Source organism: Pygoscelis adeliae, unplaced genomic scaffold, assembly GCF_000699105.1.
Source record: "Pygoscelis adeliae isolate BGI_AS28 unplaced genomic scaffold, ASM69910v1 Scaffold294, whole genome shotgun sequence".
In the NCBI taxonomy this organism is placed as follows: Eukaryota; Metazoa; Chordata; class Aves; order Sphenisciformes; family Spheniscidae; genus Pygoscelis; species Pygoscelis adeliae.
This window is the reverse complement of record NW_008824722.1, coordinates 1,597,774-1,599,172: the sequence shown is the minus strand read 5'-3', so window position 1 is coordinate 1,599,172 and position 1,399 is coordinate 1,597,774. Positions and strand designations below refer to the sequence as shown.

General features: G+C 66.3%; 1 protein-coding gene across 1 annotated transcript in view; it reads right to left on the bottom strand.

Annotated features, from left to right (window-relative positions):
* Positions 1 to 1,109: 1,109 nt before the first annotated feature.
* The window catches only part of GOLGA7B (golgin A7 family, member B), a 9,036-nt gene continuing 8,746 nt past the window's right edge, over positions 1,110 to 1,399 (bottom strand). The window contains exon 5 of the mRNA XM_009323306.1: positions 1,110 to 1,178. Within this exon, the coding sequence (XP_009321581.1) occupies positions 1,110 to 1,178 (69 nt within the window). The remainder of the gene's footprint in view (positions 1,179 to 1,399) is intronic.

Here is a 1,399-nt window from a genome sequence, read left to right as displayed (position 1 = left end):
CCCCCAGCCCCGTGCCGGTTGCACCCGGTGCCAACTGAATAAACCCTTTTCTGCATGGTTTTCCTTGTGGGTCCCTGTCACCGGGGCGACAGGTCTGTCCCCGTCTCTCCAGGGACTTGCCCCATCCCTCCCCCTTATTTCCCCCATGCTCACCTTCCTTGTGGGGCTCCATGCACCCCGGTGTGCTGGGGGATGCCCAGCCCAGCCCGCTCCATGCCTCCCACCATTGCCCTGCTCCCCCCTCTGATGCAGGAGGACTCGGGGCAGGCGGCAGGGGATGAAGCATGGGGTTTATTGAGGAAGGTCTCCATGCAGGGGGGCCCTAGTGGGAAAAGTGGGGCCAGGGCCACCCCGCACACACACCGTGACCAAGCCAAAGGGAGTCCCATGGGGCAGGGTCCTCCCTCCAGGACCCTGGGAGAGCAACGCCGGCTCCATTGAGCCCTGCACCCAAGCAGGGACTCATCTCCTCAGGGCACTGGATGTCACAGGGACCCTCCTATTCCCCCCCATTTGACCCAGGCCCATGAACTTCCACACCTTGCAGCTGGGCCCAGGTGCCTCCCAGATTCCCCACTGCAGGCCAGGCTGAAAATTGGGGTGCTGGTGGTAGACGCATGCAGGACGTGCGGGCAGGGGAGGGCTCAGCAGCAAGAGGGGAAGGGTCCTGGTGGAGCTGCTCCACCGGGCACCTTTCTTGTGTTGGGGCAGGTCACGGGGCAGAGCGGGCAGGGGGCTGCCAGCAGCCCAGGTGCAGGCAGGCTCTGCCAGGACTGGGCAGGGAGCCTGGCTCACCCATGCCACAGCTCAGCCCCTGCTACGCTGGGCCATGCACAAAGCTGGGGCGTGCGGCACAAGGGAAGGAGCCTGCCCAGCACTGTATCTCCCTGCCCTGGGCACAGGGCTCGGGGCTGGGGAGCTTTCTGGATCTGGCTGGGGATGGCACCAAGTTGGGCAGGGAGAGGAAGCAAGTGCCCAGTGTCGAGGGCAGTGCTGGAGGATGCTGCTGGCAAGGATGCTGCTGCCAGGTGGGTCAGGGCATCTGGCCAGGGCTGGGGAGCAGCAACAGGCAGCGCATGGAGCAGGGCTGGGGCCAACGCATGGCACCATCATGCAGATGAGGCAGCACCAGGGCTCTGCCAGGCGCCCTGGGTAGGCAGGCAGTGGCTGAGCTCTCCCTGCAGCACCAAGAGCGGGACGCCCTAGGGAGGGGGTCCAGCAAGGGCTGGCAGTGCCTGTGGGCATGGGGCTAAGCCCCCCCCCTTAGTGCTGTCTGGGGCTTTGCTGGTCCCGCTTCTCCCTGATGTATAGCACGCAAGGCGCTGCCAGCTGGGGCTGCCCGCGGCACGGCAAGCTCCTTCGCTTGGGGCAGGGGCAGGAGCGGGGGGGACCCCGAGGG